Source organism: Microtus oregoni, unplaced genomic scaffold, assembly GCF_018167655.1.
Source record: "Microtus oregoni isolate MIOR12 unplaced genomic scaffold, Mior012 000002F_ref0000024, whole genome shotgun sequence".
NCBI classification, from domain to species: domain Eukaryota; kingdom Metazoa; phylum Chordata; class Mammalia; order Rodentia; family Cricetidae; genus Microtus; species Microtus oregoni.
The window spans coordinates 54,247,796-54,271,572 of NW_024543061.1; the positions used below are offsets into that span (position 1 = coordinate 54,247,796).

The 23,777-nt window shown below is 47.6% G+C and overlaps 1 protein-coding gene, 1 long non-coding RNA gene and 1 pseudogene across 5 annotated transcripts; all 3 read right to left on the bottom strand.

The window, feature by feature from the left end:
* Positions 1-1,974: 1,974 nt before the first annotated feature.
* On the bottom strand, positions 1,975-3,511 carry LOC121442432 (annotated as a pseudogene).
* A 4,860-nt stretch (positions 3,512-8,371) lies between these two features.
* On the bottom strand, positions 8,372-9,148 carry LOC121466633. Its single transcript, XR_005976783.1, has 3 exons — positions 9,032-9,148; positions 8,623-8,745; positions 8,372-8,472 (listed from the first exon to the last, which is right to left on the bottom strand). It is a non-coding gene; the product is annotated as an uncharacterized LOC121466633 (long non-coding RNA).
* A 3,315-nt stretch (positions 9,149-12,463) lies between these two features.
* On the bottom strand, positions 12,464-23,751 carry Tada3 (transcriptional adaptor 3). 4 transcript variants are annotated; one of them, XM_041631323.1, is made up of 10 exons: positions 23,519-23,623; positions 23,171-23,184; positions 21,823-22,055; positions 20,869-21,119; positions 20,652-20,757; positions 18,034-18,175; positions 17,840-17,943; positions 16,580-16,689; positions 15,761-15,946; positions 12,464-12,994 (listed from the first exon to the last, which is right to left on the bottom strand). In XM_041631323.1, exons 3-10 carry the CDS (start codon positions 22,027-22,029, stop codon positions 12,802-12,804), a joined length of 1,299 nt encoding a protein of 432 aa, XP_041487257.1. In that variant the 5' UTR covers positions 22,030-22,055; positions 23,171-23,184; positions 23,519-23,623; the 3' UTR covers positions 12,464-12,801. The 4 variants fall into 4 exon arrangements, with proteins under 4 accessions (XP_041487257.1, XP_041487265.1, XP_041487242.1 ...); XM_041631331.1 differs by having other exon boundaries at positions 23,171-23,228; positions 23,345-23,546; XM_041631308.1 differs by having other exon boundaries at positions 23,171-23,228; positions 23,519-23,537.
* Positions 23,752-23,777: the final 26 nt, after the last annotated feature.

A 23,777-nucleotide genomic window follows, 5' to 3' on the forward strand; every position in this document is an offset into this window, starting at 1 on the left:
TGTGTGTGGTTGAAGGTGTGCAGCCTAAGTGTGGAGACTTTCATGGGATCTGGAGATCAAGCTCATGTCACCAGGCTTGCATAGCAAGTGCTTTTACCCCCTGAGTACCCTCCTCACACACACCAACACATATACACCAACACACACACACACCACACACACACCAACACATATACACCGACACACACACACCAATACATATACACCAACACACATACCAACACACATACCAACATACACACACACCAACACATATACACCAACACACACACAAACCACACACACACCAACACATATACACCGACACACAGACACCAATACATATACACCAACACACATACCAACACACACACACCAACACACACACACCAACACATATACACCAAGACACACACACACCAACACATATATACAGACACACACACCACACACACACCAACACATATACACTGACACACACACACCAACACACACACACCAATACATATACACCAACACACACACCCCAACACATATACACAATACACACCCACCAACACACATACCAACACACACCAACATACACACACCAAGACATATACACCAACACACACACACCAGCACATATACACCAACACACACACCAACACATACACACCAACACATACACACCAACACACACATACCAACACACATACACACACACCACACACACACCAACACATATACACCAACACACACATACCAACACACACACCAACACACACACACCAACACATATACACCAACACATACACACCAACACACACACACCAACATACACACACCAACATACACAGTGCATTTCTGGTGGCCAGGAGTGAGATCATGTCTCAAAATGCTCAGCCCCCAGAAAAGAATGGAGAAATTTTCTTTCCTAGACAGCAGCTTTTCTAAGAAAGCTTAGTTTCAAATTATTTCTCCTTTTCTGGAATCGAGTGTTTTAGTCATGCTCTCTATTTGGGGATCTCCCTCTACCTTTTTTGGTGCCTACGCTCAGTGTCTCAGGAACAGCCTGTCCGAGGGAACCAAAGGTCCCTTCAGACTCCCAGTCTCATCAGACCTCAGCAGTCCCCTGGCCGGCACAGTCCTCCTCTTGTGCCTTCCTTCTGACCCTCCAGCCTCATGCCTGACTTAGTTATGAACTCATGCAAGAGGACCCAGAGACAGATGTACACAATGGGCCTTTACAGTTTGGACCCAGCTTACCAAACTGACTCGGTGCCAGCTATCTGATCTAGCCCTTCCTCTTTCTGCACCCTAGGTTCCTCATCTCAGACAAAGGAGAGCCTTTACTTGCTGGAACATAGTTGTTGTCTCATGGTGGCTCCCCCACTTTGTTCTCACTCTTCCTGAAGTTCCTCTCCAAGGCTTAAGTTTATTTATTTTTCATATTTATGTATTTATGTGTATGTGTGTGTGAGAGTGTAGGTATTCCCATCACATGTTAACAGGAGCCCACAGATGTCAGAAGAGGGTGTTGGATCCCCTGCAACTAGAGTTACAGGTAGTTGTGAGTTTCCTGATGTAAGAGCTAGGAACCGAACCTGGGTCCTCTGCAAGAACAGCAAGCATTCTTAACTGTGCAGCCATCTTTCCAGCCCCTCTACTTTTTGGAAGGGAAGCCTCTTCTTCCTCCTCCTCCTCCTCCTCTTCCTCTTCCTCTTCTTCTTCTTCCTCTTCCTCCTCCTCCTCCTCCTCCTCCTCCTCCTCCTCTTCTTCTTCTTCTTCTTCTTTTTTTATTACTTAGATTTAATCATTGGAAGCAAACTAAATGGAACTCCTACAACAGAGAAAAATTGCATGTCAGGACTTTTTGAAAACTGAGATGGGACTGGGGGCTGCCCCTCCATCCGATCTTTTGTGAATGAAGCTGTCTGTCTGCAGTGTTCCTGGAACTCTGGCTCGGGAAAGGGGAGAGTGCTAGTTCTGTGTGGCAGTGCCCTTGCTCACAGCTCACTCCTGGCCAGCATCTGGAGCACCGCTTTGCCGGCTCTGGCCATCACACTTTTTCTTGTGGCCAGACACAATGTCCTCAATCCACAGAAGCAGAACTGGAGTCTCCACTGCTGTTTTGTATGTTTGTAGCTTCACAGCCAAGAGCTCCCATCTAGCCAACTTTCTCATGTCCATCAGTCACACCCAGGTCTCCTGTGTATGCTTGGCCCGGAGGGAGGTAAGCAGACAAATGGTGCTGGCCCCCCAGTTCTGGTTCAAGGTACAAGAAATGACCTCTAAAGCCTGGGTCACAGCTCTATGTGGCCGTTGTTCCGCACCCATCATGGCCTTAGCTTTTTCTGTCACGGCATGGGCCACAGGCATCTCCAGCACCAGACCCCAGCTAACGGTTCAGGAGAATGTTGCGGCACACTTGCATGGCATCCTGAAGGTTGGGTTCTACTTCTGAGAGTATCTCCTGTTTGGCTCCTCTATGCAGAATGGTGCAGGCCTCAGGCCTTTGCACTCGGTTATAAGTGCGAAGTATTCATCTCCGGTCTTCTTGACTTCAAATAGGCCTGCCCCTGCTCCAACATCTTCTCTCAGTTCCTCTGGTCAGCTGACTATCCATGCCCCAAAGGCTCTAGCAGTGACAACTGTCTGTCGTCTAGACTCTGAATGGCTGTGATATTGACCAGCCTGCTGTAGTGCTGAGCTAAACCTGAGATGCCCTTTTCCAAGATGACCACAGCTAGTGGATGTACTCTTCTTCCATTTGCAGGATTTGGGTGAAATCCTCTTGTATAACCTCAATGTCAGCCTATCTTGCTCCTTTCTCATACTTCAGAGAGGAATCCAGTAGCACGATTCAAGGATTTTTAATGTAGTCGTATTTGTGGATAGTAACATCCTTGACTCCCATAAAGCACACGGTTCTTCGGTGATGCTCCCAGGTAGCTTTCCCACCCTTGCCTACTTCTTGACGCCGCTCTCTTTTGGCCATTGTCTTCAAAGTGCACCGTCTGGACAGCATCCAGGGCAATGTTGCATGCCAAAGAGGACCACTGACCGATGACTTTCGTAGTGATAGAGCTGTCGATGTTCAGCGTCATGTCACGGTTATTGACACCAGCAGGGGCACTGACTTTCTTCAGAATGCTGATCCTGTCATCCATTGCCATGCGGTAAGCACTGAGCACCACTGTTGGGTGCATCTGAGCACTCCGGGAAGTGCTCAGCCACAGACAGCATTTCTCTCCACAGAGTCCCATCCCTGTCCTCTTCATCCTGGTCCTGCTAATTTCAATCATGGACGTGGCCGCTGAATGCTCGAATTGAGTATCTTGAAGAATGTCATTGCTATCGCTGGTCATCATGATGCCTCCCATTGGGTTCAAAAGCATCTTCATCATAGATTTAGGTTCCAAACGTGTCCAGATTACATCTGCTATTATCTTAGCAATATTGATATTTCTGATATTTCTGGATAGAATTTTTCTTCGCTATTCATGCTTTGTATTCTGATGAGCATGAGCATTGAATGGTGGCCCATCATGGCGGGGAAACCCCTTCTTCCTTTTAAGACTCTGATACGCAGCTTTGGATGTATTGTACCACTTTCTTTCTGATGTCTGTCCTCTCTTTCCTATCTTGAGGCCTGATCATCGCGGTGAGGCTTGTCTTAGTCACTGGTTTTTTGTTTGTTGGTTGGTTGGTTTGTTTGTTTGTTTATTTATTTTGGTTTTTGAGACAGGGTTTCTAGAACTTGCTTTGTAGACCAGACTGGCCTCGAACTCACAGAGATCTGCCTGTCTCTGCTTCCTGAGTGCTGGGATTAAAGGTGTGCACTACCAACACCCAGCTTAGTCACCGTTCTGTTGCTGAAAAGAGACACCATAACCAATTCAATTCCATTAAAGGAAAGCATTTAATTAGGGGCTTTCTTAGATTTTCAGAGGTCCATTATCATCATGGTGGGAGCATGGAGGCCTTTGGGAGGGCCCTGAAGCAGTAACTGAGAGCTATGCCCTGATCCATAGGCAAAGAGAGACAGTGGACTTGGCATGGACTTTTGAAACCTCAAAGCCTAGCTCTAGTGATACACTTCCTCCAGCAAGGCTAAACCCACTTCAAAAAGGCAACACCTCCTAATTCTTCTAAGCATTCTCAAAGAGTGCCTCTCTCTGGTGACTAAGCATTCAAATATATGAGCCTATGGGGCCATGCTTATTCAAACCACCTCAACACTTTCTTTCAATAAACTTTATTTATGAAGGAGATTCTGTGTCATGTGTCTTTCCAGAACCGGCTATAGCCACTTTATTATTTCTCCTTTATTATGATATTTTACAGGTTTTAGGTTGTTGGATCATTTAGTGATGCTGGCCACTTGCAGCAGGGGAAGCTGGAATATGGTGAAGTTGAAGCTGCAAAATAGAAGTTTTAATTTAAATTTATTTGTGTGTATGCTTGTGCACAAATTCCACAACACGCTCTTGAGGAGGCCAGCTGGGGGAATTGGTTCTCTTCTGCCACCTATGGGTCCCAAGGATCACACTCAGGCTATCAGATTTGGTGGCTCCTTTACCCACCGAGCCCTTCACTGTCCCTGTATAGGTCTGTGACAGGGACAAAGAACTTGTTTGTGCAAAGTATATTACTCACAAAGGATCCTTCACTGAAATGTCTTCCCAGAGTATATTTTAATGGTATGCCCTGAACTTTATCAGAGGTCACAATGAGGGAAGCTAGAGAGATGGATTAAGAGCACTTACTGCTCCTGCTGAGAACCAGGGGTTTGGTTTCCAGCACTCACATAGGGGGGCTCCAAACTGCTGCAACTTTAGTTCTGGGGGTCAGATACTCTCTTCTGGACCTTCAGGCATCTGCATGCAGGTGGTGCATATAAACTCACAAAGGGTGCACACGCACATAAATAAATCAGTGTGTGTGTGTGTGTGTGTGTGTGTGTGTGTGTGTGTGTGTGTGTAAGAGAGAGAGAGACAGAGAGACAGAGAGAGAGAGACTCACTTTGAACCTTTGACTGGCCTGAAACTAGACTAGGCTGACCTCAGATGCACAAAGATGTTTTCCAGAGCTGGGTATCAAGAATCTTTAAGAAAGGTGGGGAGGGGGAAGCTGTGGATGTGGTTCAGTTGCACAGTGCTTGACTGTACAGCCTTGGGTCCAATACCCAGTACCATGAAACTGGATGTGGTGGAACAGCGGTACAGTATGTAACCCCAGCATTCAGCAGGTGGAGTCAACAGGATAAATTCAGGGCCATCCTCAGCTACATATTGAATTTGAGGGTATCTTGTCTTAGAGAGAAAGGGAGAGGAAGGAAATAATCTCCCCTGAAATCCTCACTCCATTTTCTGTCAGAGGTGCAGGGAACATTTCAAAGCTTCATTCTAATGAGATACGAAATTTCATTCTAGTCATTTTAGAAGCCAGCACAAGAATGACTCTGAGGGACCTGGAAAGATGGCTCAGAGGTTAAGAGCACTTCCTGTTCTTCCAGAGGTCCTGAGTTCAAGTCCCAGCAAGCACATAGTGGCCCACAACCATCTATAATAGGATCTGATGCCTTTTTCTGGTGTGAAGGCAGAATACTGTATAAATAAGTAAATAGACAAATAAATAAATACATCTTTAGCCAGGCTGTGGTGGTGCACACCTTTAATCCCAGCATGTCAGAGTCAGAGGCAGGAAGATCTCTGTGAGTTTGAGGCCAACCTGGTCTACAAGAACTAGTTCCAGGAAGAAAAAAAAAAGCTACAGAGAAAGACTGCCTCGAAAAAAAAGGTGAAAATGAGATTGGCTCAGAATGTTTGACTGTAGAGGAAAAGATGGCATCCAGTTGGCTACAAAAACTTGGATCATTTCTTTTATAGAAACTGGAATGATACCGGGCGGTAGTGGCATATGTCTTTAATCCCAGTACTCAGGAGGCAGTGGCAGGCAGATCTCTGTCAGAGTCTGAGACCAGCCTGGTCTACAAGAGCTAGTTTCAGGACAGGCTCCAAAACCACAGAGAAACCCTGTCTCGAAAAACCAAAAAAAAAAAAAGACCCACTAATACCACTTTTGGGTATATACCCAAAGGATGCTCAATCGTGCCACAAGGACACGTGCTCAACTATGTTCATAGCAGCTTTGTTTGCCATAGCCAGAACCTGGAAACAACCTAAATGCCCCTTGACCGAAGAACGGATAAGGAAAATGTGGTACATTTACACAATGGAGTTCTACACAGCAGAAAAAAAATAACATCTTGAATTTTTCAGGAAAATGCATGGAGCTAGAAAACATTATTTTGAGTGAGGTAACCCAGACACAGAAAGGCAATTATCACATGTACTCACTCATAGGTGGTTTTTAAACATAAAGCAAAGAAAGCTAGCCTATAAACCACAATCCCAGAGAAGAATGTGGACACTAAGAGAGACTTACATAGATCTAATCTACATGGGAAGTAGAAAGTAGAAAAAGACAAGATCTCCTGAGTAAATTGGGAACATGGAGACCTTGGGGGAAGGTTGAAGTGGGGGAGGGAAGAGACAGGGAGGGGAACAGAGAAGAATGTAGAGCTCAATAAACATCAGTAAAATTTAAAAAAACAAATAAATTAAAAAAATCAACTAACCCATCCACCATCACCCCAACCCATGAAATATACGTTTTCCAGTTTTCTAGAGGACCTTGGCAGGCTTAGAGGTGCTCAAATTTTAAGAGGGATGTTGAAGTTAGGATCATCTGGGTTGGAGGCAGAACTTTTCTTCCAAAGGGGAAAAAAAAAGAGCTAGTTCCAACATAGGCTCCAAAGTTACAGAGAAACCTTGTCTCGAAAAAAAAAAAAAAAAACAACAAAAAAAGAAAGAAAGAAAGAAAGGGAAAAAAAGAAAGAAGAAAGAAGAAACTGGAATGATGGGAAGGTGGTGGTGGGTGTAGAGGCAGGTGGCTTTCTCTAAGTTTGAGGCGAGTTCCAGGACTGCCAGGAACTTGTTGTCTTGAAAAACCAAACAACAACAAATTTTTAAATAAAAATCTGAATCCCTCCACTGTTGTTCTCTTGCAACACTACAACTCCCAGCGTTCCCCTGGGGACACATTTATTTTGCGTGCGTGTCTGTACACATACCCTGAGTATATGCAGTGTCTGTACACATACCCTGAGTATATGCAGCTGCCCACAGGAACCTGCAGAACTAACAGAATGCCTTGGAGCTGGAGTTACAGCCATTGTGAGGCACCTGACTTTAGTGCTGAAATCTGAATTTTGGTCCTCATCATTGAGCAGCAAGTGCTCTTAACTCCTGAGCCACGTGTCCAGCTCCGATCTCTATTTAGTTACTTGTCTAAATGGATCTCTCACTGGTCCTGAAGCTCATCAGTGTAGCTAGGCTGGCTGGCCAAACTTCAGGTGGCCTCCACACCACTCCAACAAGATACTTTTTGTATGAGTTTTGGGGAATCTGAACTCAGATTCTCGTGCTTGTGTGGTAGGATTTCATTATAGCTCAGCCTGACTCAGAACTCACTCTATAGCCCAGACTGGTCTTGAACTTATGACAACTACCTCATCCTCCCGAGAACTAGGTTTACAGATGTAAACTACCATGCCCAGTCTAACTGTCTGACTACGTATCTATCTGATTTTTATGGGGAAGGCTATCCTATTTTGCACAGGCTGCTTCAAACTCCTGAGTTCAAGTGATTCTCAAGTCTCTGCCTTCCTAGTGACTGAACTTACCTCTAACACCTCTGCCTCAGAGGACATTTTGAAACTGAGATAGAGTCACTGTCTCAAAACTAAACAAAATAAAACTGAGATACTTGGGCCCCAGCCTCAGAGTTTCCAGGTCTATAGGTCTGTGGGTCCGGGCCCAAGAGTTCTTTCTATTTTATCAGGTTCCCAGGTGATGCTGAGGCACACACACCCAGGGACCACACTTTGCTGTTTTTTGTTTTTATGTTATGTGTATGATTGTTTGGCTTGTTTGTATGACTGTGCACCACATGCATGCAAGTGCCCACAGAGGACTGGAGTTCCAGCTGTGCTAGGAATTGAACCCTGGTCTTCTGGAAGAGCCTCCAGTGCTCTTGATCACTAAGCGATCTTCGCAGTCCCTAGGGACTACTTTGGAAACCATTCGCCTGGGGAATAAATCTGCGCTGGTTTTCAGCCTTTCCCAGCCTGCTGCTAGCCTACTTTGCAGTTTCATCTGCCCTTCCCCTTCTCTGCACACACCCAAGAGCTGAAATTCTCACCTCTCTAAGCCAGCTGCTCACACCTCTGCATTTTATTCCTCTGTCTGGAATGTCATCTTCTGTTGACCAGCCCTTCCTGTCTGAGGCTCTCTGAAGCCCCTCTCGGCTCTCTGAGCTGCTGTTGAGTCATTCTCTGCCCCAGGTCCCTGGCAGCTTGCTCACACTCTTCTGAGCCTGCTCTTACCGCCTGCATCTTCCACTGCCTGTCACGGAAGCCTTAGTCACCTGTGCCTCTAGAAACAGCTGTGGAGTAAGGGAACAAATGTGTGATTGAGGAAGGAGAGCAGGTAAATGGAGTCAGTGGTACCCAGCCAGGGCACATCATACCAGGGGGCCATTTGTGCCTGTTTCTCTCTGTTGAGTCTGGAGCCCTAGGCCAGGAGGGGACTTTACCTGCTAACCAAAGTCCTCTGACATTCATCCAGACATCTTCAACTGGAGTTCTTTCAGGAGCTGGCAGTCTGGGACCTGCTGTTGCACAAGCTTATCTCTCTGGGCTCACAGAGGCATCTGGGACTTTGGAAAATATTTTTGGGTAGCACATGCAGCCCTTCTAGGGCCAAGTAAGATGCGATAGACTTTTTTTTTTTTTTTTTTTTTTGCCCATTTAGTCACAAAGTGTTGGGGTGGCTTCAAGTAAAAATTGGACAGTGACTGGAACTTATTCCTTCTCTACCGAGGGATCCCAGTTTCCTCCCAAATCCACAAAGGAGGCCTGATTTGTCCCAGTGACACCAGACATAGCTGCCCAAACTGTATAGAGGTAAGGCTGGAGATGCAGCCCGGTTAGTAGCATGCTTACCTGTCAGGCACAAAACCCTGAGTTCCATCACCAGCACAGCAGAAACGAAGCAGTGGAAAGAAGGGACAGGCAGACCAGATGCTCAGGGTCATTCCAAGAGTGAGTTTGAGACCAGGCTGGGATCCGTGAGATTCTGCCTTAAAAAAAAAAAAAAAAAAAAAACAGAAATGGGCTGGAGAGATGGTTCCGCAGTTAAGAGCACTTGCTGCTCTTCAGTTCCCAGCACCCATGTCAGGCCACGCTTGACCCCTGCAACTTCAGCTCCATAGGATCTGACGCCCTCGCCTGGCCTCTGAGGTCACTAAATTCATGCGCGCAGACACATATTTTCATATAATTAACATTTTAAAATATTAAATAACAAGAGAACTGTCTGTGGGTGGTTCTTCCTGGAAACAGTAACAGTCTGTACCAAGGCTGCAGACACCCTGTAGGGCATCACTTCTCTGTGAGCCTGCGTGTCCTCTGTGGCCTTACAGGAGAGGCCAGCTCCCTTCCTGGTCTCTTGGATGGAATAATAAACCCTCACAGCTGCTCCGTCCTGTCGGTCCCCAGCACACTGCCTTCTATGTACAGTCTCTATCTTCCTCCTCTCACGCTTCTACCCAGTTTGGGGCCCTTGGATCTCACCTCCTCCACAAAACTCTCTGTTCCTGAAACTCTCCCCATGCCACCTACCATACTTATGGACAGCCCTAATGAATATGGAATGAGTGGTTAGAATTAGGGGTTTGTGAGCAAGGCTGCCATGTTGGCACAAAATGGCTCTGCCCAAGGGAAGGAAATGCTATTCACACAGCCTGTTCTGGGCCAGGGTCGCACCCAGTTCCATAACCAAGAAGCGCTGCTCAACCACTTGGACCAAGCAAGGGTGTGTAACATCCTTGGCCTCCGTGTTCTCATCTGTGGAGAATGAGATGTTGTTGGTATCCTATCATATGCCCAAACAAGGTTAAAACAGCAGCTGGTACCTGGCTAATGTTTACAGAGTGCTTAGTTTCATTATTATTGCTGGAGTTACTGTCATTCTTTCCTGTGTGGGTGTTTGTTTGTTTGTTTTTCTCTCTGGAAGATATGAACAGCCTGGGGACAATGAGTCATTACCTGTCCCTGCTGCCCCTAATAGCAGGCAGAGAGCCTGATGTCGTTCCCTCAGGCCCTTCCTCCATCTTTATGTTTGTCCAGTGTATACTCTTATTAGTCAGGCCTTTCTGTTTACAAATGACCCAACCTGACTTAAGTTAACTGAAGCCTTTATAGGCTGACCTAACTAGCAGTCTGTTGGGAGGTCATGTGACTCCAGCTGCTCCACTTCCTGTACTGCTGCTGAGCTGGCCTAATTCCCAGGGGTTCACCCACATGCAGCAGAACAGGCCACTGGGTGCCTTTGTTTCCTGTTTGGGCTCCCTCCTTCCCTTCTTTCCACTCTCTTCCTTTTTCTTTCCTTTCTGTTGTCAGACAGGGCCTCATGTGGCTGATGCTATCCTCAAACTTGATATCCAGCCAGCGAAGACCCTGGTCTCCTGATTTAGCTATCTCTACCCCCAGAGTGCTGGGATTACAAGGCTATACCATCTTGCTCAACTTCAATTGTTTTTGTTTTTACAACAAGGTTTCAAGTAAGTCAGGCTGTCCTTGAACTCCTGACTTTCTTGCCTCTAATTCTCAAGGGCTGGGAATGCAGGCTTATACAACCATGCCAGACTCCACAGAGCAATTTTAAGGACCGCCTGAGTGACTCTGGTTGAGTCACAGTCAGTTTTGAACCCGTCATTATGATTGGCCAAGGGTTTGACAGTGACATTCCATAGCAGAGAGATGCTAACCTCCTACTTTTGTTTTAAAAGATAGGGTCTATATTCTGAACCTGCAGCCCCCCTACCTCAGCCTTCTGAGAGCTAGGATTGCAGGCTCTTTTTTTTTTTTTTTTTTTTTGGTTTTTCGAGACAGGGTTTCTCTGTGGTTTTTTGGAGCCTGTCCTGGAACTAGCTCTTGTAGACCAGGCTGGTCTCAAACTCACAGAGATCCGCCTGCCTCTGCCTCCCGAGTGCTGGGATTAAAGGCGTGCGCCACCACCACCTGGCGATTGCAGGCTCTTGCCACTACAAAGTTCATCTCTCTTTGTGGCTCAGTTCGTAGGTGGTTTCCTCAGTAAAATGTCTCTTCCTTTCCTATAGCAAATTGCCAATTCTTCAGCTCTAACCCTAGCCTGGGGAGAAAGCACAGGGAGGAGAGCACAGTCTGTGCATCCCTTGGGCAGGCTCCCTGCTCAGGCTATGGCACCCTGCCTTTGAATGCTGATGGGGTCGGCTTTGTGGGGCTGCATGACTGGAACTCTAAGGAGGTCGGGCAGCACTATGGTCCAGGCCTGTAATCCCAGCAGATGAGGCAGAAGCAAGATTGCCCCAAGTTTAGAGCTAGCCAGAGTCTGTCTCCAAACAAAACAAAAAGCTAAAACAAGATCCCAGTAGGGAGGCCGGGCGGTGGTGGCTCACGCCTCTAATTCCAGCACTCGGGAGGCAGAGACAGGCAGCCTGGTCTATGAGAGCTAGTTCCAGGACAGGAACCAAAAGCTATGGAGAAACCCTGTCTCGAAAATCAAAAAAAAAAAAAAAAAAAAAAAATTAAAAAATTAAGATCCCAGTAGGGCAGTGGTTCTCACCCTTCTTAATGCTGTGACCCTTCATACAGTTCCTGTTGTCCTGACCCCCAAGCATAAAACTATTCTTTATTTTTTATTTTAATTTTTTATTGAAAAAATTTCCACCTTCTCCCTGCCTCCCGTTTCCCTCCCCAAAACTATTCTTATTGCTGCTTCAGAACTGTAATTTTGCTACTGTTATCAATGATAATGTAAATATCTGAGTTTTCCAATGATCTTAGGCGACCTCTGTGAAGGGGATGTTGAGCCCCAAAGGGATCGCCACCCACAGGTTGAGAAACACTGCAGCAGTTACCTTAACCCTAACGGTTGTGTCGGAAATGGGGACAATAGCCCAGTTTGGGCTTAGATAAGACATGGGAACATCTGGGACGGACAAGGCTTGTCGCTTTTTGGGAAGGCCATGGCCAGCTGGCTTCAGTAACAAACACAAATGAACCATTTGGCTGATCCTTCCGGCTACCCACAGCTGAGACACCTCAGTGAGAGCTGGCACTATGGAAGCCTAAGGGAATGGGTCCTGGGTGGCCCTGTGCAGTAGCTCTGAAGGCATCCCTGCCTGAGGAATCCCAGGACCCACCCTCCTGCCACCATGCCCTCATCCACGGCCTCACTGTCTGCCTCAGCTCCTGCTGGCTCAGAAAAAAAGTGCTCGAAAATAAATGTGGGTGAGTGGTAACAAGCTGAGAGCCACCAAACACGCCTTTCTGAAACATTTTAACTATCCAAGCCCTTCCTACACAGTAACAGATACTCAAAAACTGTAGATGTTTTTGAAATTTTTTTTAAAAACAAAACAAAACACAGCAGTCACTTTATTCTGTACTTTACAAACCCACAAGGAAGAAGTCCTCGAGGGGAAGGTGTCGAGAGTCTGAAGAAGGAAAGGGGACAGCCAGGAACAAGCCCGCTCATCTGGGGCCCCAGGCAGATGCTAGGTCCAGGCCTGCACAGTAAGGCCTTGCATGCCGGCTGCACAAAAGCTCAGAGAGTGGCCTGAGAGTATTTCAGCCCTGAGACTGTTGTCATTTGATGGGCAGCCCCCAGCAACGGCTTCAACGGAAGTGGACTTTTGCCAGGCCAGGGAAGTGGCCAACAGCAGGCAAGGCTACCCGTCTAGGAGCTTCAAAATGCTCTCCCGCTCCTTCAGGGTCTTCCAGGCCTGGTCCTTTTCCTTCTTCGTGGGGGTGCGCTTCTTCTGCCGGGCAGCCATGATCTTGCGAAAGGCATCCATGACCTCATTGTCGGCCATGCGGACCCGCTGCCTCAGCTCCTGCCGGCTCACCTCTTCCTTCGCCAACCTGGGGGGGGGGGGGGCAAGTGTCATGGTTACCTCATCCCAGAGTTTGTCCCCTCCTTCTTCTGGACTGAGCCTCCTCACAATCCCAGCTGCGGCTGGCACTCCCTGGCCTGTTTCATTCACAGCCAATGTGTATAGATGCAAAGCCACACTGATCTGGGACTGTGTGTATGGCATTATTTAAATGTTCCAAAATGTTAACTTAATGCTGTTATAGTTGGGGCAGCATGTGGGACCACACAGGAAATCTCTTACCTTTCTGTCAATTTTGCTGTGAACCTAAAAATACTTTTTTTTTTTTTTGAGTTAGTTTCACACTGTAGCCCAGGCTGACCTGAAAATTACTATAATAGTCTAGCTGGCCCTGAACTTGAGGCAATCTTTCTGCCTCCACCTCTCAATTGCTACTATCCTTAGCTTAAAAAATAAAACCCAGGGGGCTGGAGAGATGACTTGGCAGTTAAGAGCATTGCCTGCTCTTCCAAAGGTCCTGAGTTCAATTCCCGGCAACCACATGGTGGCTCACAACCATCTGTGATGAGGTCTGGTGCCCTCATTACATACATAATTGTATACATAATAAATAAATAAATAAATATTTAAAAAAAAAAAACCCAGGAGCTGGAGAGACAGCTCGGCATGCCTGGTGCACGGATATACTTACAGGCAAAACACCTACACCCATAAAATAAAAAAAATAAACATTTAAAAAAAACGATAAGCACCAGGCAGTGGTGGTGCACATTTTTAATCCCAGCCCTTGGAAGGCAGAGGCAGGCTGATCTCTGTGTTGGAGACCAGCCTGGTCTACAGAGCGAGTTCCAGGACAGCCAGGGTTGCACAGAGAAACCTTTTCTCAAAAAAACAAAACAAAACAATGAAACCCCATAAACTTAACATACACACATGTGTATACAGCAAGTTCTCATAACAGTCTTTCAAAGTAAGAAGCATTATTCCCATGTTACACTAGCGAAGAAACCGGGGCTCAGGTGGAGCAAGAGAGACTGAACCCCGAGAGCAGCTCCTGCTGGGCCTGAGCGCTCACCCTCCCCGCAGCAGCCCTTCCACGGGTAGGATTACAGGCCTGCATGCCGCTCCACACTCCTACCATGCGTGGATCTGACTTAGTTCCACTGATGGCGGAGCTAAAGGTCTCTAGGGAACCTAGTCCCCCTTGCTGCTTGGGCCCGAAGTGCCTTGCTCACAACCCTGCAGCTGGAGCCCAGAGCTCCAGGGCTGAGCTCCTGCACATGTGTGTGTGCTGCATGTGGAGGCCAGAGGCTGATACTGGCTATCTCTCTCTCGCATGCTTCGCCTTGTTTATTTTTACTAATTGTGTTTATTAGGAGATTGAAAACGCTGCCATGGTGTGTATGTGGAGACCAGACAGCAACTTGCAGGAGTTGGTTTTCTTTCTCTATCATCTGGTTTTGGGTACTGAAATCAAGTGGCCAGGCTTGGCAGCAAGTGCCTTTACCTGCTGAACCATCTTGCTGGCCCTTGGCCTTCTTTTGAGAGGCAGGATCTTTTTTTTTTTTTTTTTTTTTTTTTTTGGTTTTTCGAGACAGGGCTTCTCTGTGGTTTTTTGGAGCCTGTCCTGGAACTAGCTCTTGTAGACCAGGCTAGTCTCGAACTCACAGATATCCACCTGCCTCTGCCTCCCGAGTGCTGGGATTAAAGGCGTGCGCCACCACCGCCCGGCTGAGGCAGGATCTTTTTTTTTTTTTTTTTTTTAAATATTTGTTTATTTATTAGGTATACATTATTCTGTTTGCTTGTATGCCTGCAGGCCAGAAGAGGGCACCAGACCTCATTACAGATGGTTGTGAGCCACCATGTGGTTGCTGGGAATTGAACTCAGGACCTTTGGAAGAGCAGGCAATGCTCTTAACCACTGAGCCATCTCTCCAGCCCCGAGGCAGGATCTTTTAATGGGATCTTAGAGAGGCCTACTTGACTAGGCTTGCCTCTGCCCATTCAAGCACTGGGGTTACAGATGTGTGTGGTTATGGCCAGCTTTTGTGTGGGTGCTGAAGGCTGAACTCAGGCTTAGTGGGAAGCACATCCTCCTCTGAGCTATCTTCCCACTGCTGTGGTATTTTGATTAATACCATTAAGAAGGGGGCTGGAGAGATGGCTCAGTGGTTAGTTCCAGGACAGGCTCCAAAACCACAGAGAAACCCTGTCTCGAAAAACCAAAAAAAAAAAAAAAAAAAAAAAAAAAAAAGGAAAAAGTGGTGGTAGCAGCACACGTCTTTAATCCCAGCACTTGGGAGACAGAGAGGCAGGCAGAGCTCAGTGAGTTCGAAGCCAGCCTGATCTATAAAGGGAGTTCTAGGACAGCCAGGACTGTTGCACAGAGAAACCCTGTCCCAAAAAAGAGGAAAATGAAAACACACATAAAAAATCAAAAACCAAAGAAATGCAATACAATATAACACTATATATATTACCAAACTATACTTACCAAGGGAGCCAGGGCTGGAGAGATGGCCCAGTGGTTAAAAAGTGAACTGCTTTTGCAGGGGTTCAGTTCCCAGCACCTACACTGGGCAGCTAGCAAACACCAATAACTCCAGCTGACACCACAGATACCTGCACTCGTATGCATAAACCCACATACACACAATTAAAATGAAAAAAAATCTGAAAAAAAGAATCAAATCCATCCATGTCGGTTGTGGGTGCTTGAGCCTGACACTTGACATCCATCTGAGACACAACCAGGGGAGCAGGGCTGGTCCCAGGCACAGTGCTCACTCACCTCAGCAGGTCATGCTTCTTGGTCCGGTTGTGTGCACTGAGTGCCTTCAGCTCCGCCTGTCGTTTGCGCAGCTCAGCAAGGACCTCATCCTCTGAGTCCTCAGCAGGCCGGTCCTCGGACTCCAGGAGGCCCTGGGCAATCAGCTCCTCCTTGATGCGGCTCTCCAGGGACTTGGTATGTGGCACACTGTAGGCAAGGCCAGCACCTGAGTTCTGAGAGCCAGCTGGAGGCTCCCTCAGAGGATCCTGGGCCTCTTCACCTTGTGAACCCACTATAGCCACACATATGCGTCAGGCCTTGTTATGTTTGAGTTACAATCTTGTATGATAGACATTTCCAAGATCTTTTTTATATCCATAATATATATATTTGTTTTTTGAGACATGGTTTCTCTGTAGCTTTGGAGCCTGTCCTGGAACTAGCTCTTGTAGACCAGGCTAGTCTCGAACTCACAGAGATCTGCCTTCCGAGTGCTGGGATTAAAGGCATGCGCCACCACCGCTTAGCTAAGTATATTTTAAAAATACAAATAAGATCACTCCTTTCCCCCACTTTGGTACTCTATTCTTTCATGTCAAGTATACTGAGTTATTTCATATTATAGTTTTGGCATTTAGATAGGCACTTGGGTTATTTCCAGGAGAAGCAAAGGTACAGTGATCAAGTCTATGCTAAGTCTGTCCAGAAACGAGGCCAGAACTTTGATCTGAGACATTTGTGCTTGGTCAAGTGGCCTTAGCTTCCTTTTACAAAGATGCGTCCCCGTGAGAAGACAGAAGCTGACAGTCAAGCCTGGAGTGGGGATGGGATGGCACTCACCTGAAGGGCTTGTTCTGATTTCGGGGAGAGGTGCTTGCTCCATCAGCCCCTGATTCTTTCCCAGACATGTCAGGAATAGGAGAGTCCTCCATAGGGGAAATAATATTTTCCTAAAAATCAGAGATAGGTTAGAAGAAAGCCATAGAAAAAAAGCCATTTTTCTGCTCCTCTCTGACATACAGATAGTCTCTACAGGCTAGATAGAAATAACCTGTCATCTTTTTCATCCCACTCATGTTAAAAAGCTTCCTCCAGCCAGGCAGTGGTGGCGCACGTCTTTAATCCCAGCACTCGGGGGGCAGAGGCAGGTGGATCTCAGTGAGTTCAAGGCCAGCCTGGTCTACAAAGCAAGTTCTAGGACAGCGAAGGCTGTTAAACAGAGAAACCCTGTCTCAAAAAAAAAAACCAAAAAACAAAAAAATAAAACAAACAAACAAAAGTTTCCTTCAAAGCTTTGATCATTTCAGAAATCTGTTTTTTGAGAGGAGGGTAATATTGATAGCAAAAGAAGGGGACACAAGCACAACAGTGACAGGGAACTGTGCCAGCCAACACTGCTCTTTCCTCCACAGCAGCTGAGCTACACTACATTTCCCAGGCTCCCCTGCAGTCAGATGCACTCGGGAGACAAAGGCTCCAGTGATCTCAAGAGGTCAGAGTGTCAGTCACACCCAGAACACTTCCTTCACAGACTCCTCCTCACCCAATTTCTGAGGGCCGGGTGTGGTAACCACGCCCAGAGTGACAGTGGTCAGATAAAAGCCACAGAAGCTGGAGTCTCTGCTGGGCTAAGGCAGATTTCCTTCCCGCTGCCTCTGCCTACCTGGAATGCACACCCCAACTGTTCCCTGAGAGAAAAACTATTGTGTTAGAGCCAGAGGAGGAAACTGAGGCTCAAGGACATAAAAGGATGCCTCCAAAGTCAGGCAGGGCATAAGCATGGAAACCTCAAGTGCAGGTTTGAATTCTACCTTTACTTATTAGCTGGTGGTCTGAAGAAACCTCAATTTCCTCAGCTGCATCATGAACTAACACAGAACATGCCTCCAGTGAGAGGATGCATGGATTCCCCTTAACCAATGCTCAGCAAGGGCATCTATGGAAGCCAAGTGTGGTGGCTTACATCTGCTACCCCAGCACTGGGAAGCCGATACAGGAGAATGACTATAAGTTCCAGCCCATAGTCTGACTCTATAGTGTGTTGCTGGGATTACAAGCATATGCTACCACACCTAGCTTGTAGCCCAATTGAGTGCTCACCTCCACCAGGGCCTGCAGCAAGCGCTGTGTCAGGGCACCAAAGGGACACCCATCTTCTGGCTGCTCATGCTGAGCCTCAGACTTCTTCAGCAGGGCATCCACATCTGCAGTGGCCAGAGAAAGGGCAGAAGGAGGCCTGAAGCTCTGGGAACTCAGATCCTGGCCTGGTGTGGACAGGGAGTTGAGGGACTTACCTTTCGTGTCCAGTTCAGTCAGTGGTCCCATGAGGCCTTTCTTCTTATCAGCCACGGCTGCTGCCCGAGCCCCATCCTTCTGCTCCTCTAGCAGATCTTCCTGGGCCCAGCGCTGGGAGTAGTGTTTCCCTAGTGGAGGAATCTGCAGCAAAGACACCATTCAATCCTAAGCGGTAAACACTGGCTACCTGAGCCTAGAATGTGAGAGGGAGACTCTCGTGGCATGGCACGCTGTCAGTAAGCACTCCATTCTTTCTGTTTTTTTTTTTTTTTTTTTTTTTTATTTGTTGCCCAAGTCCTTAGCCCAAGGCCAAGGGTGGTGCCACAAAAGGCAAAGAAGATACTTTTTTCTTTTTGGTTATTTCAAGACAGGGTTTCCGGGCGGTGGTGGCACACGCCTTTAATCCCAGCACTCGGGAGGCAGAGGCAGGTGGATCTCTGGGAGTTCAAGACCAGCCTGGAAGGGCTGGTTCCAGGACAGGCTAAAAAATCACAGAGAAACCCTGTCTTGAAAAACCAAAAAAAAAAAAAAAAAAAAAAAAAAAAAGACAGGGTTTCTCTGTGTAACAGTTTTAGCTGTCCTGGAACTAGCAGGTAGACCAAGTTGGCCTTGAACTCACGGAGATCGGCCTGCCTCTACCTCCATGCTGGGATTAAAGGTGAGCGTGCACCGTCACTACCTACCTGGCCAGAAGATAAAATCTTCACACTTACACTCTAGTAAGAGAAACAGGTATATAAAGAATGAAGGCAGCTGGGCGTGGTGGCACACACCTGTTGTCTTAGCACTCAGGAGGCTAAAGTAGGATGATGGTTGGGCCTGAGCCTGGGCTGAGACCCTATCTTGTCTCAAACAAACAAAACAAAAATTAAAATACATCTAGAAGCTGATATGCAGTAATAATTAAGATGTAAAGTATAAGCCCAGGATGGTGTTCCAGGGCAGCCAGAGCTATGAGAGAAACCCTATCTCGAAAGAAGCAAAAACACAAAACAACAACAAAAAGATATAAAGTATAAAATACTGTGTCTATGGATCCTCTTGATCACAGGCAGTTCTTCTAAAGAGAAGTAGGGCCCAAGGCAGGGATGAGAAGGGATTGTGTGTGTGTATTGCTTAAACTTACACTGCTGAAATGGACTGCCTTTCCCTGCTTCTTTCTGTCTTGCTTTGAGACAGGGACTTGTGTAGGACGCGATCTCAAACTCAGTGAGTGAGATCACAGGTTGCTGCAGTTCTTTAGGTCATGACTGAATTTGGAGCCCTGTCCATGCTAAACACTTGTCCTACCTCTGAGCTTTATCATTAACTACATCTCTGGCCTCAAAGAAATGTTTTCTTTTCTTTTCTTTCTTTCTTTTTTTTTTAATTCAGGTAAGTGTAATTAAAGCAGCCAAGTGACCCCGGAGTCACCAAGTGAGACCACTTCCTCTGTTATTCTTGAGGAAAGGTGTGAGCCACTGGGCCCAGCATCCTCTTTCTACTGAGGAGTCTGGGAAGGCATCTAGGGTGGCAGTAGCATGGTTTGCTCAGAAGAGCTTGGGCACAGACCCTAGTGAGACTAGCAGGAGAAAGACATGCCTGGTGTAGCTGATAAATGCAGCAGGAAAGAGGGCCGGGGCCAAGGAAAACTGAAGAAGGGAACCCAGGTGTCACCAAGAACTGAGACGCTTGGACTTCATCTTGTGGCTAACGGGTTAGGCATGGCCTAGAAGCAGCACACCTGCGGTGGCAGTTGACTGGTAGAGTCCCCTCCTCACACGTTTGTCCTCTCTCTTTCTTTCTTTCTTTCTTTCTTTTTTCTGAGACAGGGTTTCTCTGTAGCTTTGGAGCCTGTCCTGGAACTAGCTCATGTAGACAGACCAGGCTGGCCTCAAACTCATAGAGATCCACCTGCCTATGCCTCCCAAGTGCTGGGATTAAAGGTGTGTGCCACCACCATCGGGCTTGTCCACTTTCTTTTATGGGGCATGTTTTATTTTCATGATAAACAAAACTAACTTGCTGAGGATGTATCTCTGCTGGTAGAGAGCTTGCATAGGGTCCTGGGTTCCGCCAGGACTGCAAAACTGGGCACGGTGGCACACACCTGCAATGCCAGTGCAGGGAGTTAGAGGAAGGAAGATCACAAGTTCAGGCTCACTATTAGCTACACAAAGGTCAAGGCTAGCCTGGGCTATGTGAAATCCAGTTTCAACAAAACCAAAAACTTTTAAGCCAGGTGTAGTGATATATGTTTGTGGTTCTAGACATCCAGGGACCTCCTGAGAGAGGTGAATCCAAGTGTTTAAGGTCAGCCTGGGTACCATAGCAAGTTCTTGTGTTTTAGAAAAGAAACAGGAACTTAACTTTTATATATTAAGTAAAGAAAGAAAGCGTGGCTGAAGTCTAGCAGCAGGGAATGTGTTCAGAGGCTCTTAGGATCAAGGCAAGCTGACAGGATGGACTTCATTGCCACATGCACCACTTGGGACAGCTGAGCCTCAGTGTCTGCAGGGGAAATGCAGCAGGCAAGAGGCTGGGAAGGAAGAAGTAGATGATGCGGGCTTTGCTGCCTAGGATTCAGAGGCACCTCTGAGCCCTCCTGTTCTCTGACTGTGAAGCCCAGGGTTTCTACCTTGTAATGTTCAGCTTCATCTTCAGGGGGCTTCAGGAGCTCCTCTAGTGTTCGGACCTCCTCACTGGTGATATCGGCACAGTAGGGCTCCACAGAGGCCCAGAACCTGCAGGGAAAAGCAGACCCTGAGTAGGCGCCTCTGGGCTCCTTTCTCTTTAGACTCCACCACCAAGTCCCTAGGCCCCCTCTAGCTCTTCTATGTCCTCAGGCTCAGAACCTGTTGGGAGCATCATTCTTGGGGATCCGAGGCACGTCGATTGGGTCATCAGTGAATTCATATTCCTGGATCTTGGGTTGAACGTTTTTGGATTTGGGTCGTCCTGGGCCAGGACCTGGCCCGTGTCCTGCCTTCCCTTCCAGTTTCTGCTTCTTGGGCTTCCCATGTTTTGGAGGAGCACCAAGCTCATGGTCTCGACCCAGCTTCAGGAATCGTCGGTCACCTTTCTTATCCTGCCAGTCAGTAAGGATCTGAAACACACAAAGGTAGTCACTGAGGAGAGAAGAGACAGCACCTCTTTCCCACTGCGGATAACTTGAGATCTAGCATTTGAGCCTTCAAAGCCTAGGTCTTCCTGTGTGACTTCTCGCATGAAGGTAACCATAGGTCTACACTGACTCCTCTGTCACCAAACTACCCAGACTGTTTGATAAAAGGTTAAAAATAAGAAATTTAAGCTGGGCGGTGGCGCTTGGGAGGCAGAGGCAGGCAGATCTCTGTGAGTTCGAGGCCAGCCTGGTCTACAACAGCTAGTTCCAGGATAGGCTCCAAAGCCACAGAGAAAGCCTGTCTCGAAAAACCAAAAAAAAAATTTAAAAAAGGTTATGCCCAAGGGCATACCAGTCCTGTGGAAAATACACTGGTAGTGGGTTTTTTGGTGATGATCAAGACTCCCAGTTAACCTTCATTTCAATCATCAACCAGCCTGGGAGTCTTGTCTCCATAAACAACTGACTGTCACAGGGTATCTAAGGAAACTTCCAGGGAATCCAGGGACTACAGTGGTCAGAGTCCATCTTCTAGGGTTCAGTTGGCCCTTGGGTCTTAACTCTGCTGTCATGATTTCCATTAGGATCTCTCTCCCATCCATCCCTCAGCCTCAACAGAGAGAATTAACCTAATGCCCCATCCCATAACTTGACACAGTCCGTCCCCAGTGATGGGAAAAATCACCTGGGTTTCAGCTTCCAGCACACGCAGCCGCCGGCTAGCAGAGGACAGCAGGGTCTCAAGCTCCAGCTGCAGGGTGTCCAGCTCCTCAATCCCAATCCCATCGTCCTCAGAGCGGGCCAGCACTGCTGTGTACCGGGGACAGACCTTCAGGTGGTCCACAGACTTGAAATCATGGAATTGCAATGGGCAGTCCTTCAGCTCACTCATGGCCCAGGAGATGGGACCCTGGAAAACTAGAGAGGAGCAGCCCGCTGGGTGGGAGACGAAGAGGAACGGGACAGAGGCCCAACAAACAAAACAGGCTTCAGGGCCTTTATAAATCAGGCTGACTGCAAAGCTCCTGGTCAGAGTCCTGACTGTGCACCAGAGGCTTGTGCCACTGAATTATGCAGTTTTGGGGGTGGACTTGACGCTTTCTTTCTTTTTGACAAAAAAGGAAACAGACTCTAAAAGAGTTGCCTAGATTCCTAACTGCAATTCATTGTTTTTGTTTTGGTAGCGCTAAGACTGAACCCAGAGTCTCACACATGCTCTATCTCCAGTGCTTTTTTCTTTCTTTCTTTCTTTCTTTTTTTTTGAGCAAAGTCTCACTAAGTAGCTTTGGCTGGCCTGGTACTCATTATACCTGCCTCTACCTCTCAGAGTGCTGGCTTAAAGGCGTGCACCACCACACCTGGCTTCCAGTCCTTTTTATTTACTTTTTTTTACAACCCAGGCTGGTCTCAAAGTAGCTAAGTAAACCAAAGATTTATTCCCACCTCCCAAGTGATGGAATTCCAGGCATGTAACCACACCTGGCTTATGTAGCACTGGGGAGCCAGGTCAGGGCCCCAGACCAAGTGCAGACTAGGTTACATTCAGCCTCCTTTCATGAATTCAGCTCTTACTAAGTTGCCAGGGCAGGCCTTGAACTTATGAACCACCTGCTTCAGCCTCCCAAGCAGCTAAGTTTACAACATGATTAGGCCCAGCCTCCTAACTGCAATTCAAACCCAAATAGTCTTAAACCTGCACTACAAGAGAGATACCAGTCTGCCCTATCTTCCTATCGCCTGTTTTCCTATGGTGGGCTGTTTCAAACATTCTTTCTTACGGGGTTCGGCCAGCCTCTCCTTGTCTCACCTCATTCCAAACCTTTGCACCTTCTCTCTGTCCCTAGCTAGTTTGGAACACGAGCTGGTCAAGCAGACAGAACTAAGTTCCAGCCCATTTTCTTCTTCTGTGCCCTTCCTAAGCATGCTATTTAACCTGAATCTCAGTTTTTTTCCCAGGACAAGAAATGATGCCTCGGTCCGTTTCCCCATTAAAAAGTATAAATCTGTAAAATGGGGACATTAAGGGTACCTACCTCCCTGGAATGTTCTGAGGATTAAGAAGTGATGCTCGTCAAATGCCCAGTTCAGTGCCTGGCACAGAAGTGGGACTGCTTAATGGCTGGCTCCACCTGTGTGCCGCCCCAAGATCCCGCCTCCAGGGTCCTCGTCCTCTAGGGAGCCCCTCACACAGCCCCCACCTCTCCTACCTCCTCTCTGAGGCCTCCTACAGGCCCCGGGCTGCAGGAGGGGGCGGGGAGTTCAGGGCTATCAGAGCAACCGCCCCGGAACTGGCTATGGGCGGGCCCCCTGCAGTTGACGCGAGGGCGGGGACACGGCCAGCCGACAGTGGCCTGGGGGGAGGTGTAAGGCCACCTACGAACCTCCGACAGGTGGAATGCTAGGCCTGAGGTGTCCCCCTAGGAAGCAGCCAGGGGCTAGGGCGGGGCTCAGAATCGAGTTCTCTAGGGACCAGCTTCCCGGCCGAGCCCCAGGGCTGCTAGTAGGAGGAGTCCGGAGAGGATAGGGGGAGCACCACCGGAAGAAACGCCGGGCTTCTCCTGCTCGGCCTGTCCTAATTTGGTGCCCAACCTGAGGTCGGGCTGTACTATTGGTACATGGGGGGAGGTAAAGTTACAACCA